Source organism: Mastigoproctus giganteus, chromosome 7 (assembly GCF_048544385.1).
Source record: "Mastigoproctus giganteus isolate SK-2022 chromosome 7, ASM4854438v1, whole genome shotgun sequence".
NCBI classification, from domain to species: Eukaryota; Metazoa; Arthropoda; class Arachnida; order Uropygi; family Thelyphonidae; genus Mastigoproctus; species Mastigoproctus giganteus.
This window is the reverse complement of record NC_143581.1, coordinates 110,741,865-110,756,808: the sequence shown is the minus strand read 5'-3', so window position 1 is coordinate 110,756,808 and position 14,944 is coordinate 110,741,865. Positions and strand designations below refer to the sequence as shown.

General features: G+C 36.3%; 1 protein-coding gene across 1 annotated transcript in view; it reads right to left on the bottom strand.

The window, feature by feature from the left end:
• LOC150083144 (intraflagellar transport protein 38-like) overlaps window positions 1-14,944 on the bottom strand; it is a 239,424-nt gene that overhangs the window by 7,341 nt on the left and 217,139 nt on the right. The window contains exon 11 of the mRNA XM_090377844.1: window positions 13,884-14,060. Coding sequence (XP_090233970.1) covers window positions 13,905-14,060 — 156 coding nt within the window. The 3' untranslated portion in view covers window positions 13,884-13,904. The remainder of the gene's footprint in view (window positions 1-13,883; window positions 14,061-14,944) is intronic.

Sequence of the window (14,944 nt, the reverse complement as noted above, 5' to 3'; positions counted from 1 at the left end):
GCTATCAACTTCCACAACAAGGGATGGAAGTCTGTTCCACCAACCAACCACCTGCTGGCTAAAGGCAAATTTCTGCACATCTATCCTACATCTGTCTTTCCTGAATTTGAATTTATGCCCTCTCAGGTGATTATTCTGAGCAAGAGGGAGAATCCCATCAGCATTGAGCATGCTCAAACCATTCAAGGCTTTATACACCTCTATCAGATCACCTCGCTGGTGCCTAGTCTCCAGCCATTGTAACAGTCTCCAGCCATTGTAACAGTCTCCAGGCCTGTATACAGTACTCTAGGTGTGGTCTGACTATTGCCTTATACAAGGGAATAATCACCTCCTTATCCCTGCTAGAAAAATTCCTATATATCATTGACAATACACCATGAGCTACTCTTGCAGCTCGTCTGCACTGCTCAGAGAACTTCATAACTGCCTGCACACTGTCAGTGTAGTACCACAGAGTTGATACATTCTCTACCACTGTCAGTGTAGTACCACAGAGTTGATACGTTGCTCTGGGGTTGCTGTTTCCCATATGTAGTACTTGACATTTGTCAATGTTAAACTTCATTTGCCACCTCTCAGCCCATCTGCTCAACCTTTCCAGATCCTGTTGCAGCAGCGTAGTGTCCTTGACAACCCTGCCAACCTTCGTATCGTCTGCAAACTTGGACATTAAGCTTGATATACCATCATCAATATCATTTATAAATACAGAAAACAATAATGGACCCAATACTGAACCCTGAGGGACTTCACTAATAACATTAGTCCAAGATGAGCAGTGTCCATTGATTACCACTCTCTGTCTTCTCCCCCTCACCACCCCTTTATCCATAGTAGCAATTTGCCTCCAATGCCACACTGCTCCAATTTGTGCAGCAGTCTTCCATGTGCAACAGTAGCAAAAGCCTTTCTAAGATCCAAATATATAATATCAAAGTTATTCCCTGCATCCAGTTCTTTTGTGACTGCATCATAGTATCCAATCAAATTGGTCAGGCAAGACGTCCCCTTAACAAAACCATGCTGTGTCCGAGCTATAACGGAAGTCTTGTCTAGATGATCTTGCAGTGCTTCTTTAACCAGTGCCTCCATTAATTTTCCGGGAACAGAAGTTAAACTCACAAGTCTATAATTACTTGGGTCAGCCTTTGATCCTCCTCTGTGAATTGGGGTCACATTTGCACATCTCCAGTCCATGGGTACCTCCCCTGAGTCCAAGGAAGCTCTCATAATTATGGCTAAGGGTTTGCTTACTTCCTTTGCTGCCTCCTTTAATATAACTGGATAGATCCCAGTTACCAAAGTTACTTTGGCATTGCATTACTCTAAATTGGAGAAGTATATTGCCTTTTATTGGGGCTTAGAGGGGAACAGGTATCCTGTGTGTTATCAGACACTCAGCCTAAAACACTGATGGATCCAATATCTCTCTATTACAGAAGATTTAGGAGAAGTCCGGTTGGCCTGCCTCCCTAAAATCCACTCATGCACACCTTCTCGATGGTAAGCCCTGTTACGTCACTTAGGTGGCAACGAACGTGTAGAGTGGTTCTCTTCAAGACGCCTGGTCAGCGTGAAGAGGAAAAGACCAAACCCTCCAGCAATGAGAGCACAACAATACAAATGGCCCTCAGTCCCCAGCAGCTTTCACTCTTCCTCTTACGGCAGCGAGAGGATCAGAGTGGAAGCAGAGGGTGCTAAGAATCTCTGGGTACGACCAGGCTGCCATGCACGGAAATTGAACTTGGCCTGTTATAACATCAGTGAAGACAGGATATTAGAGCTGGAAAAGGAATTAGAAAATGTGAATTGGAATATCATCGGTTTGGCTGAAACAAGAAGAAATGAATCACTTATAAGTTTATCAAGTGGAAATCTGCTGTACACCAATGGAAACAGTGAAAGGAGTGAAGGTGGAGTTGGGTTTCTGGTCCATAAAGATTTGAGAGTCTTCTAGATGAGCAGAAAACCCACTACACTATTATTATGGGGGACTTCAATGCTAAGGTTGGAAAAAGGCAAAACAGTGCAGAAAGAGGAACTATAGGAAATTTTGGAATTGGTGAAAGAAATAAAAGAGGTGAAAGACTTGTGGAATTTGCAGAATGTCAAGGAATGTCAGTAATGAACACTTTTCAAGAAAAGGGTGAACAGAAAGTGGACATGGAAGAGTCCAAATGGATTAACAACTAATGAAATCGACTTCATCCTCACTAACAGAAGATATATTGTGACTGATGTTACCGTCCTGAATAAGGCAAATGTTGGAAGTGATCACAGAATGGTAAGATGTACACTTGATATAGATGTAGGAAAGGAAAGGAAAAAACTGACTCGAGTAAATAATACAAAGGTCTTTGAGATAACAGAAGAGGAGAAAAAGCAGTATGTACTGGAACTTAAGAACAAGTATGAGCTTCTGCAGACTGCTGAGGACCAAGATATTGACGAGGCATATATTACAACTTTTTGAAAGTGATAAAGCCCAAGAAACCTATAGGGAAACAGAAATCCAAAGAAGAAAAAATTAGTCAAGAAACACTTGTCATGATGAACCAAAGACGACAAATGAAGAGCAAGAAAAACACTGACAGGGAGAAAATTGAGTATACTGAGTTATGCAAAGCCATTAGAAAGAGACTCAGAGAGGACATAAGAAGATTTAACACAAGAAAAGTAGAACAAGCATTAAGGGAAAACGAAGGATTTAAATCAGCAGCCATGAGCAGTAATACAGAAAGACAAATGATACTGAAACTGAAGAATAGCGATGGTGTACTTATAAACAGCAGAGAAGGCATAATTCAAATAGCAGAAGACTACTATAGAGAATTATACAAGGAGTGAGGGAATGATACCAGCAGTGGGGAAGATGGACTGCAAAGTAGCAACACATACGACATACCCGATATTCTTCCTGATGAGGTAGAACATGCATTGAAGAAAATGAAGAATCGGAAAGCCCCGGGGAAAGATGAAGTTACTGTAGAGTTGTTAAAATTGGGAGGAAGAGACATAATACAAAAACTGGCAAGGCTCTTCACAAAGTGCATTAGAAAAGGTGCAATGCCTAAGCAGTGGAATAATGCAATCATAGTTTTGCTGCATAAGAAAGGAGATAAATCAGAAATTGGAAATTATAGACCAATTAGCTTGTTATCCCATATCTACAAGTTGTTCACAAGGGTCATTACTAACAGATTAGAAAGAATACTTGATGAGAATCAACCGAAAGAGCAAGCTGGCTTTAGGACAGGATTCTCAACTATGGATCACCTTCACGTAATATCACAGCTAATGGAGAAAGCAAATGAATATAAAACACCATTATGCCTGGCATTTGTGGATTATGAAAAGGCATTTGACTCCATACAGCATAAGGCAATGTTTCGGGCACTGGAAAGACAAGGCATAGATACTCCATATATTATGATTTTGAAGAAAATATATGAGAGTGCTACATCCTTTATTAGACTAGACAAAGACAGTAGCAAATTTAAAATCGAGAAAGGAGTTCGACAAGGAGACAATATCTCCGAAGCTGTTTACTGCTGCCCTTGAGGAAGCTTTCAGAAGATTAGACTGGTCGCAGAAAGGAGTCAATGTGAACGGAGAGTTCCTAAACCATTTACGATTTGCAGATGACATTGTGGTCATAAGCCACAATCCCAAAGAATTAGAGGAAAATCTTAATCAGTTATGCACAGTCAGTAAGGATTTTGGACTAAAGATGAATATGGCTAAAACAAAAGTAATGATGAACAAGTATGCCACGGAAAGGGAAATAATGATTGTAGGAGCAGTAATTGAAAAGGTGGAGTCATATACTTATCTGGGACAAGTTATTAGCTGTAATAATGATAAATGGCTGGAAGTCAAGAGAAGAATAAATTTTGGATGGATAGCATTCAGGAAATATAGTCACATACTGAAGAGCAATATCCCAGTTTGTCTGAAACGTAAAATAATGAATCAATGTATACTCCCCACCATGACTTATGGAAGTGAAACTTGGGCACTCACCAAAAGAATGGAAGAGAAGCTAAGAACTACACAGCGAAGAATGGAACGAATTATATTGGGAATCAGACTGTTAGATAAGAAGAGAAACACATGGATTAGACAGCAAACTCAAGTAAAGGACATTCTTATCAAAACTAAAGAACTAAAATGGTCTTGGGCAGGACACATAGCTCGAAGACATGATGACAGATGGACTAAGAAAATAACAGAATGGTACCCAAGAGGAGCTAGAAGAAAACCTGGAAGACAAAGGCGGAGATGGATAGATGAAATTCATGAGTTTTTGAGTAGTAAATGGATGGCCAGTGCTCAAAACAGAAGGAACTGGAAAGTTGCTGGGGAGGCCTTCATCCTGCAGTGGATTGAAAATGGCTGATGATGATGATTGCCTTTTATTTAAAGTGTATGCCATTACCCAGACATGTGGTGTCAACTCTGATTGGACGAAGTGGAGTCCCATTAGTGAGCAGATAGGCATTGTGAACACCTGAGAAACCTAGTGATGGGATACATCCATAAATATGAGATCTGAGGTAGTGCAATAAGTAGACAATTACATAGTCATTGTATGTGTCACGCATATGCCGTTACTCTTGTATTGTGGAGGCACTTTGCCAGAAGTTGCCTTTTTATGGCAGTATGCTAACTAATAGGTACTGCTCTGGAGCAGTATACTGCTTTTTATTTAAAGTTTCTGCTACTACCTAGAGCTGGGTTTCAATTCTGACTGGACTCTCATTGGTCAGTAAATAAACTTTGTGAAGACATGAGCAACCCAGTGATGAGATATATATATATATATACCAGATGTTAAGGTTTTTGAATAGTGTAGTATTATGGCAACTTGTAACAAAGTACGTCCACAATATGAGATCAATGCACTAAGTGTGCAGTTTACTTACAGCTGTGTACAGAAAGAAGCTTTTTCCGTAAATTTAACTATGCCTAAATACTTAACATCATAAAATTAGCCGTGCAGTTTTAGGCAAGTAGGGTATCAAACACACTGCTGCATGTTCAAATCCATATGATACCACAAAGTACAATTATTTACTATTTAGCTACAAAAATTAATGACTACCAAAAACAAGTATGTGCAAAAAGTAAATTTCTGGTAAATTTACTTAAATTAAATTTCAATAAGTAAATTCCTAGGCATAATAATGCTAGGAATATGGCAACCTTTCTTAAATTTTTGAACTTTTGAAAAGAGATTGGACATATCTGTTATGTTTCAATACTGGATCATCCAGTGTTGAAGCATAGCAGATAATTACTTATATATATATATATATATATATATATAGGGTGTCTCAAAAATACACGGTATAAATCAGGAATGAGTTCCTCATATGTAGACAATAAAAATATTTTATATCAACATAGTTCCGGAAATGGTTGGTTCCAGAGTTATTAACCGTCTTATCTCCCACAGATGATTTCCTTCATCACAAGGTACTGACAGAATCTGTTGGTTTTCCATTCTGACCATAAATGTACAAATTTACTCAAATCAGGAGCAAGCGGATATGCACTTTATGTACGGTTTAGTGGACGGAAATGCTCTGGAGGCTCATCGTTTGTACCACGAAAGGTTCCCAGAATGAAGATGTCCAGACAGGAAAACATTTGAAGGTATCCATCGCCGCCTTTGTGAATGTGGGACCTTTACACCTTGTGCTGCTGACAGAGGATGACCAAGATCTAAGACTCCTGAAGTAGAGGGGATTTTGGATGTTGTGCATGCCACTTCCTGGAACCAGCACATGCAGAATAGCAATGCAACTGGCTGTTCAACATTAGGCTATTTGGAGAGTGTTGCGAGAACACCAACTGTATCCTTACCATCTGCAACGGGTACAGGCCTTGTCACCAGCAGATTAGATTACCCTGTGCAAGTAATGTTCTGCCAGTGGTTCTTGCAGGCAGCAGTGTGGTACAACTCCTCACTTTCCTGCCTTAGTGATATTCACAGAAGAAGCACAGTTCACACGAGAACGGAATCCAAAATTTTCACAATCAGCATATATGGGCTGAGGAAAACCCACATGCAATTCTTCCATCACATCACCAACAGCGGTTCAGCCTCAACATCTGGGCGGGTGTTTTTGGTGATAAGTTATTTGGGCCCCATGTGCTTCCAAACAAACTCACAGGGCAGGTGTACAGAAACTTTCTGGAAAACAACATGCCTGATTTCTTGGATGACACACCACTGATCATTCGTCAACACGCAGCACACTTCATGCACGATGGCGTTTCCGCACATTTCAGCCACCTAGCCCACAATTACCTGAATCAAAGGTTTCCTGGTCGGTGGATAGGTAGAGGTGGAGCGACTGCCTGGCCTCCACACTCACTGATTTAAACCCACTAGATTTCTTCTTGTGGGGCCATTTAAAGTCATTGGTGTATTCGACTTCGGTAGCTGACGTGGAAACTCTCCACAATCGAATTGTGGCAGGTTGTGAGACAATACGAAATATGCCAGGAATTTGGCATTGTCTTCGCAAGTCCATGAGATATCAATCTCACGCCTGTATTCATGCAGAAGGTGAACATCTTGAACAATTACTATAAGGTGATGTGAACAGTTAAGTGTCATAGACAGACATTCAAAACTTGGAAACCAAGCATTTCCGGAATTTGAAAATTGAAAACAAAAATATTTTATATCAATAAAATATTTTTGTCTACATATGAGGAACTCATTCCTGAAGTTATGCCATGTATTTTTGAGACACCCTGTGTCTCAAAAATACATGGTGGATAATCAAAAAGTTCCAAGAACAGAGTATAAAAGATATAGGTACAAAATTCTGGTTTTTTTTTAATGCATTCACTTCAAAGTTTAATAAACTTATTATATTATGCAAAGAGTTTAATCCTTCAGAAAAAAAATTCTTCATGTTGAACATCAAACTAAGCTTCAAAGTAGATCCTCATAATGTGGTTTGCTTTACGCTGATTCACTATAATGCTGTTCTTATATTATAACCCCTATCTCACTATAATGCTATCATAACCCTCTATAATGCTCTTTTACGTGTACAGATTGAATGTTTGGCAAGTTTAACGAAAATGTTTCATCTGATGTAGTTGATAGCATGATAATGAATAGCAAAACAGCATTAAAAAGCTTCCCACACTCAGTAAAATTTTCTCCCATGCTAATTTAATTACATTCCAGTGACTTTTACATAGTTCAGAGATCAACATTTGAAAAAATGATTAAAGTTAAGGAATATGCATTGTAATATTTACGTCATATGCATTTATCCAAAGTCTAGTCGTCACTCAGTACAGTGTTAGACATTGTCTATAACATAAAGTTTACTTGAACATTGTGTCAATTAATGCAAAGCAGTTACATTTTGGAAGAGATAATAATGGCGTATAAGAATGATAAAGCAACTATGTCTGGATGCAGTATGAAAACTACAAAGATAAGAAAAAGATTGAATTTTAAAATTAAATTAGAAGTTTTGAAGTGAATCGATTCTGGTCAACGACAAGTGGATGTGTGCAATAAGTTAAGACTGGCAGATTCAACTGTAAGAACAATTATAAAAAATAAAGAATTAATTTTAGCAGTGGGAAAGATGGCTGTTCCACTGCACGCAGCTAAACTGACTAGGGTCAGGCCAGTCATTATGATTGAAATGGAGAGACTTCAAATAATTTTATTGAAGATAATATCCAATGCAGAATTCCATTAAGTTCAATTATTATTTAAAAAAAAGTGATTAGCCTATATGAAGATCTGAAGCTCACCTTTAAAATAAAATGTGGAACCATTTAACGCTCGCAAGGACTGGTTCAATTGATTTAAAAAGCACTATAACCTACACAACACAGCAATTCAGGGAGAATCCGCAAGTGCAGGTCAAGGAGCCGAAACTTTCAAAAAATAACTTGTTAAAATTATTGAAGAGGGGTGTTATACTGCTCGGCAAGTTTTTAACATCTATGTTAAAACAAATTTTTAACATAGATGTTAAAAACTTGTTGAGCAGTATAACCAAAGTGTTATTGCCACATTTAAAGCTTACTATGTAAGGAACACCTTTTCCGAAGCTATTAAAGCCATCAACACTGGTGACAATATACCGAGGCTAAAGGAGTTTTGGAACTCCTACAACATTTCAAGTGCCTGGGATGAAGTCACTCCAAAAACCATGAATGGAGTGTGGGGGAAAGTTTGGAAGGATTGTATAAATGATTCCCAAGAACCTGATGATTCGGTTGAGAATGTTAAAGTACAATTGTTGAGCTCGGAAAAGAAGCAGGATTGGACAAAATTGATGATGACGACATACAAGAGATGATCAACAACGACAGGGATGGCCTCTCTAATGAAGAACTCGTGGAAATAACAAAAGAACAAGAGCATGCAATTGAGGTAGAAGATAATCAAGGTCCTGCAGATGAAGAACCGATTAAGTTGCTGACTGCAAAAGGACTTAGTGAAGCTTTCGAACATTTTGAAAAAATGAGTGATTATTTCCAGGAGAATGACCCTGATATGGAACGAAGTTCCAAGTATCAAGAAATTTAAAGAAAGAAATGAATCCCTACATGATTTTGTACAATGAGAGGAAGAGGGGCAAAGTACAACACCAAATCAACACATTTTTCAGTCTGAAAATAAGAAAACTCGAAAGCCCAGGGCCATCAGATTAATAAATTCATGATTTTTTGGCATTTTAAGTTTAATTTTGATATGTAATGTAGTTACTTACCACTTAATTATATACGTATGTAATATAGAATATTTTATAAGTACAAATTTTTGTATATTAAATATTTTGACTGACATTTTGTGTATCTTTTCACTACTGCTTATTATTGATTAGGAAATATCCTATGGCATAGACCACATCATAAATATATATGTTACCTTATGGGAATATGGCACTCGCTTAGCGATGATTCACTTAGTGCTCTGTTTATCAGGAACAAATTATCAGCATCAAGTGGTGGTCACCTGTAGTTCTTTAAAACGGATAAAATGAAACATGAGGTTTCTGAACAAATGACAGTCACTTGGGGCCAGATATGGGCTGTACTATGGAAGGGAAGGGAATTTAATTGTTCAAATCCACATTCGTGAATTTCAACCTATGCAACCTAGGTCTACAGAGAAGCAAAAACCCAATGACAACACTTTCCTAGTCTTTTTTTCAAGAATTATAGCATTTGCCTTTAGCATAAGGCTGGCATAATATTTCCCTGTTATTGTGATTTTAAGTGCAAGGTAATCAATTAACAACAGTCTTTTTGTGTCACAGAAAACAGGCCAAAACTTTTCCAGCTGAAGGTTGAGTCCAAACCTTTTTTTGGAATTGGAGATCCTTTGCACTTCCACTGTGTTTTCTAATTTTCATTCAGGATCATAAAAATATAGCCAAGTTTCATCCTCAGTTGTCTCAGTGATATTTTTTTTATCACCAAATGGGATAAAAATCTATCTGGATTAGCAAGAATAAATTTTAAATTCTCTTTTGATAGCTCTAATCCTCTGATCCATAGCCAAGTCATGCAGGAGTGCAGTAGCACATGCTCTGAGTAGACCAGGATTCAAGACCCTGACTGCAAAATACAGTTGATCTGCCAACCCGCACTGGAGCAGCGTGGAAGATTATGGTCCATTTCCCTCAACATGAATTGTTGGACTTCCATCCTGCAGTAGGTTGATAATGGCTGAAGTTTATCTTTTCTTTTCTTTTCTTTTTTTTCCTCTCTGATGTTGACAAAGATTATCATGAATGGAAAGGTTTCTGGGAATGCATCTTGCCCAAATATTCCCAAATGCTTATGTATTATTGATAAAATGCTTCTGGTGTCTTGTCAATGATATACAGGAATTTTTTAGCAGGGATAAGGAGGTGATTATTCCCTTGTATAAGGCAATGGTCAGGCCACACCTTGAGTGCTGTATACAGTCTGGAGGCCTCATTTCAAGAAGGATGTAGAGCTGCTGGAATGAGTACAGAGAAGGGTAACAAGATTAGTGAATGGAACAAAGGGTTGCTCTTACGAAGAAAGGCTTATGTTTTGCAAATTACACTGTCTGGAGACTAGGCACCAGCGAGGTGATCTGATAGAGGTGTATAAAGCTTTGAATGGTTTGAGCATGCTCAATGCTGATGGGATTCTTCCTTTTGCTCAGAATAATTACCTGAGAGGGCATAAATTCAAATTGAGGAAAGACAGATGTAGGATAGATGCGTGGAAATTTGCCTTTAGCCAGCAGGTAGTCGGATGGTGGAACAGACTTCCATCCCTTGTTGTGGAAGTTGATAGCCTAAATAAATTTAAGGCTCAGCTGGACAGGTATTTTGAACGAACGGAGGGGTGAAATGGGAGTGGGTTTTTTTTTTTTTTTTTTGGCTGATGCTGCATAAACTTGCTTTCTTGCATCATATGGCTCGACTAATGCTAATGTTAAATTTTTCAAGTTCAGACACTTTAATTCTTCTGTTTTCTAAAATTTTTTGTTCAGTGATGGCAATTATTTCAGAGTTAACTGTTTAAGATAGCCTACCAGACCATGACTGAATCGCACCCTCTTTTGAACTCTGCTAACTGTCTTTCAACAGTAGCATAATTGGGTGATACTTACATAAATATTGCTAGATGTTTAGGTTTTCTGCTAAACATTTAGCAGAAATGCTAAATAAATCCATTCTATCAAGGATTTATTTAGCATTTCTGCCATTTTCAGTTCAAAATCAAAAATTTGACTACTGAACAAAACTCGACTTGCTGGATGTTCATTCTTATTCCACCTACTAACATAATCATATATATTAATAAATATATGATAGTACATTAGTGTGCAATGTTTAATTGCAATGGCGGTGATATTTAATTATACTCATATACAAAAGTCTAATAGTTAATTGGAATTAAATTGCATTACATACAAAATATGCACTTACACTTTTTTACAAAAAAAAATTTATTTTTTTGCTAACAAGAAAGAAAATGTATGCAGTTCCACCTGTTTTAGGTTCATATAATCATTCCACAAACAAAGCAATCAACTCTGCAGTAGATTAGAAACAAATTGTCATTGAACTTAAAACACAAGTTCCTTGTTTGTGTATTTCATCATTTTAGTGCCTGATGCCACTAAAATGATGAAATACACAAGGATCATTGAGAGACTTGTGAAACCCACTTCTTAAACATCAAATGGAAAACATAACTATTATCTGTCCCCTGATAAATTTCACCATGTTCCTATCACTGTTTTGTGGAGAAACTGCTCAGATAAAACTCATTCCATTCACCCTGTGCTTGTGTATTTGTAGCATCCAACAGTCACCTACTATTCCCAATTTTATTTCAAAAGTGATTTAGTGATCTTTCAGATTTAGAATTAGTGAAAGTGATTTTTTAAAAGTGATTGTGTCTTTTATGCCTGGCAGCATAACAAGCCCCAAATTATTATTTCTAAAAAAAGTGTGTATATATATATTTTTTTTTTTTTAAATTCTGCTTAAAGTATACCAATACATTTGTTTTATTAGTGGTTTCCAATGCTCATTAAGTAATTTTTTTAATGAAAAATTTGAAATATATTTTTTGATAGGGTGAATCTGAGATTTGTATATAGTGGGTGGCCATTAAGAAGAAAAATAACACAGAAAGGGAAAAAGGAAACCCAATTTTTTGATGCGGAGGAAGCATTTTTTTGTGATGTGCTTATGCCAAGGGAAGTTAGAAGCCTGGATGATCCCCAATAATTGGGGACCATCCGGATTTCTCCTTGAGAGATGGATTCTTTTTCTACAAGGAATGACACAGGACTGAGTTTTAGTAAGATTGAAGGTAACTAAATCTTCTCCCCACTGAACAATTAGTTAGTGATTTGGGGGATTAGCAGTGGATATTTGAGAAGTTGAAGCTGTTTGTGCAGAGCAAGGTTTCTCAAACTTGAAGGTAGAATGCAGTGTGCTATCACTGGCAAAACTAAGGACAGGATCCTCAGTCAGTGAAGGAAGCCATTAATATAAAAGTGTGGGAGAAAGAACTGAACTGTGGAATGCCAGCATTAGTTGACGTCAAAAGACAGAGACCCATTTACCTTTATCTGCATTTAGTGGTCAGAGAGAAAGCTAACTCAAAACCATTGCAAAACACAGAAGGCAAACCATAAAGCTGAAACTTGTGAAATAGCCTTAGAAATTTCAATAGCAATTACTTAATTTTCACTGAGTTTTTTAATTGAATTTGTCCAAAGACAGGTTACAGAAGCCAAGATATCACCAGTGGATCAACACTGACCAAATCCAGGTGATCATTGAAAATGATTAGGAGCCATCTCAAACTTTGGCACAGGTTTCTCCTGGCACCAATGCTTGAATAGATCCTCCAGTTTCATAGCAATATAAAAAAAAAAAAATTCAATGAATGTTCCAAGTATAGGAAGTCCATGTTAGAGCTGATACTCAGATAATCAGACAGTATGCTTCTGTACCACTGAATATTCATAAATTTTACATTATATAATAACTCTAATATTTATTATTTTATGTTAATTTTGTTTATATGTTCATTTCTATATTTGTATTCAGGTCTTACTGCTTTCACGTGTGTTAACTCCTGGCCTGTGCTGGCTGCACATTACATATTATTGTTGGTCATGTCACACACACACACATAATCAGGTTAAAGAAAATAGAAATAACTTAAGGAATAAGACAGTTCTGCTCTCTTTGGCTAATTAATGAGTTAACTAATTATAATTCTATACAGCACTTTGCTATGCACAATTTTTTATGCTAATGGCAGAAAATGATTTTCAAAGAATGTTAGATCATTTTAACAAAAAACAGAAGTATAATATGGAAATATCCATAAGGAAAACAAATAGCATAATGATAGCAAAAGAACAACAGATGTGGATTACAAGAAAAGTGATAGAACAAATAATCAAGTTTATCTAGGAATGGAGAAATAGTTAAGGATAACTCAAGAAGTATAAAAAGCATTAAAGCAAATAGAAAATCAGTAGGTGGGGATATAATTTGGAACAATCCAAACTTTAATCATGATGCTAAAGTTAAAAAAATAAAACAAAAAATATATAAATAAAACATTCAGGAAAATAAATAATAAAACATTAAGTTAAAAGTGAGAAAATCAGGAAACTAAAATACAGCTGATTAATGAGTGGATATATATTATAAAATAATAATGGAAAAAACAAATAGGATGGTGAAAGACAGGTGGACAAAAATGATAAAGAACTGGAGACTCATATGCAGACAACCTAGAGGAAGACCACAAAAATGATGGAAAGATGAGCTATCCCAAACCTAATAAACAATATGGGAGAGGAAAAAGAAAAGTGTTGCTTACCTACAAACTACTATTAGTAAAAAGCAATTGAGCAAAGGAATGGAACATTTTAGCATACTTTTAACTTAGGAAAAAAAAAAAAAGGAAGGATTCTTTTCCAGCCAGTTTTCATTAATATTTATTTTTTTAGATTAATTGTTAAGCTTTAATTGAACAGTCAAGCTGTCATTTCTTAATTTTATCAGTGAAGTCTTCTGTTGTTCATATGAATTTGTTTTATTCATATTATTATCATATTTTTTTCAGGTGCATTTTGTTTAAGGAGTAAATAATGCATTCCACTATAACAAATATGAATTCTGCATTGACAGGAACAGCCATGTACTTTTTTTTAGATATTTTAATTGAGCTCAAACTCTTTTACAAGAATCTCACATGATGGGTTTCTATGAAACAAAAGTTGACTAAATAATCCTTAAACATTTCAAATAAATATTAAAATTTAATCAATCAGGATCAAACAATAGACGATGAAACAGACAAACCTTTTATAGGATGATATGCAATCAAAAGTCATTGTCACTGTCTTGAAGTGTTGCATGAGGTGGAATTCCTGTCTTCTTATCACTTAAGGCTCCAAGAACAGGATCATCATCAGTAATATCAGAAGCATCATCATCTTCTCCTTCCAGGTCTAAATCTGAATCTGAATCCAAACTGTCCTGTATGATACATATTTTTCACCATTTATAGTTTGAAATATTTATTTTACTGTTTCAATAGTAACAAATATATGAGCACTCATGTCTAATATACAGGAATGACTGTAAAATTCTTGGATAATTTTAAATACGTTTATTCAACACAAGGAGAATTTCTGTGTAGGAAATTATATTTTCTAGAGGCTATCTCATTTTTGTTTACACACAGAATGGTCAGAATAAATCTTTAGGCACCAAGTTCAAGTGGATATCATATGAATGTAATGAATGACAATTCAGTAAGCTAATTTCTAGGGTTCATAGTCTAGCGAAGAACCCTTATAATGTCACTTGGTTGTCTCTTTGTCTATCTGTCTGTCACAGCATTGTATCTCTGGAACCACTCAACCTGTTGACTTGAAATTTTGCATGGGTCTGTACATCATGTGGGCCAACAAAACAGCATATTGATCATTGTTGACAAAAATTTGTCTGAGAAATGGGGGGACAAAAATGTTGACAACCTACAGCTTATTATACACTGTTGGAAAAGAGCTCAATGAGTAGGTTTAAAATATAATTTTTAAATATTTTTAAAATTAAAAATGGCAGCACTAGACAGGAAAATGTGAGTAATTTTTGTGTCTTTCCCCCTCTATTTCCATTGCTAATGGAACAAAAATTTAAAAATCACATTATCTATGTGTTATTCGATGCTTATCAAGGGACATCTATTCCGATCAAAATCTATCGTTTACTTTTTGTGTTAAAATTTTAAAAAATTTATTGCACTTCGATAGTGTGCTTCTTTGTACTAAGTAACTCTCCTTTTGGTGACAAAAAGGTTGCTAAATAGTTAATAATTCTATAAAGGTCATTTATAAATTTTGTGACAATAAGTATTT